General features: G+C 39.6%; 1 protein-coding gene across 1 annotated transcript in view; it reads right to left on the minus strand.

Moving 5' to 3' along the window:
- Positions 1–25: 25 nt before the first annotated feature.
- Positions 26–1,337, minus strand: part of LOC110442614 (exostosin-like 3) — a gene marked incomplete at its 3' end in the record, with an annotated part of 10,633 nt that continues 9,321 nt past the window's right edge. The window contains exons 5-6 of the mRNA XM_021486305.1: positions 834–961; positions 26–170 (exon numbers count right to left, since the gene is read on the minus strand). Coding sequence (XP_021341980.1) covers positions 26–170; positions 834–961 — 273 coding nt within the window. The remainder of the gene's footprint in view (positions 171–833; positions 962–1,337) is intronic.

Genomic DNA, 1,337 nt, shown 5'->3' on the forward strand with positions numbered 1-1,337 from the left:
TTACTGTATATCTGACTTGGCTTACCTTGTGGAAGAATGCTGCCCCAGTGAGGACCATGGACAGTTCACAAGAGTAGTTGGAGTTGTAAAGCCATGCATTGGAGCGTACATCCCATGCGTGGAACCTCCCTGGGAATCCTACGATTCGGTCACGCTCCTCACGCCAAACCCTGATTAATGGTACATAGATATATATCAGACATGTCAGTTCTGTCAATCTTCAGACTGTATGATAATAATAACGCTGTGTATGTACCAAGCTGATAACTCATACATGTGTTGAATTCTCATGACTAACATGTCGGTCTGTAATCATTATCTGATTAAATTTATATTCATCAATAATTAATAAGAGTTTTTGTAATTGTAAGCTGAATCTGACTTCTATTTCAAGCCATTGACTGCCATCTGCACAGGTTTAGGAAAAGGATAGACATGATGAATCCCATTGTATGAATGTATGAGGAAACTTATGTGTGGCCCTTCTCCCTCGCAAAAATGGGGGCGGTCTTCTGTGTCATCTGTTTTTGTAGGGGACATTGATCTGCTGCCCTGTTACAACCTTTTGTACCTTTATCCTTTCTCTCTTACCTACCCCTGTACTTTTGACAGTGTCTCCCTAATTACAAAGCTCCTCTGGTTAGTCTGCTGTCAGGATACATGCACAGTTGGAGTTTAATACGATACTGTGTACAGGTATAACAGTTAAGTCATTTTATAGTGGCCCTTAGGTGGTCCCTTCATCTGTGAACTTTGCCTTCCTATTCATGACTATTTGTATAACCATGGATAAATGATCAAACAAAGCACAGAAACTGAAAACATGTCATTACCTGAATCCGAACACTATTTCATCATGACGAAGATGAGCATCATCATCTATACTCAATATGGCTTCTGTTTCTATGGCATCAAATGGCAAGAACCGGTTGTTGAGGCTGTTTTTGTCGGTTTTAACAATCTAGACAAACAAAGAGCATGCATATATTGTTATAGTGTTAATAATCATAATTCTACATTTTGTTATTGTTTTTATTATGCAAACAATTTTACCTCTGCATACAAAGTTTGTTAACTGGTGGAGTTTTTGTATCAGAGCTTTGTTGCCAAGATGTTGTACAGATGAACAGACTGATGGAAATGGCAATGCCCCATCAACAAATGAGGTGGTACCAAAGCTTCATACATTATAACACTTAGGAGGCACAGTAGTCTAGTGGTAGGATGCCAGACTCGTGACCGAGGGGTTGCAGGTTCGAGTCACGGTATGTCACTGTGTTGTATCTTTGAGAAAGATACTTTACTTCGCTTGTTCTAGTCTACTCAGCTGTAAATGA

The sequence above is a fragment of the Mizuhopecten yessoensis genome, unplaced genomic scaffold, assembly GCF_002113885.1.
Source record: "Mizuhopecten yessoensis strain PY_sf001 unplaced genomic scaffold, ASM211388v2 scaffold1915, whole genome shotgun sequence".
Taxonomy (NCBI): domain Eukaryota; kingdom Metazoa; phylum Mollusca; class Bivalvia; order Pectinida; family Pectinidae; genus Mizuhopecten; species Mizuhopecten yessoensis.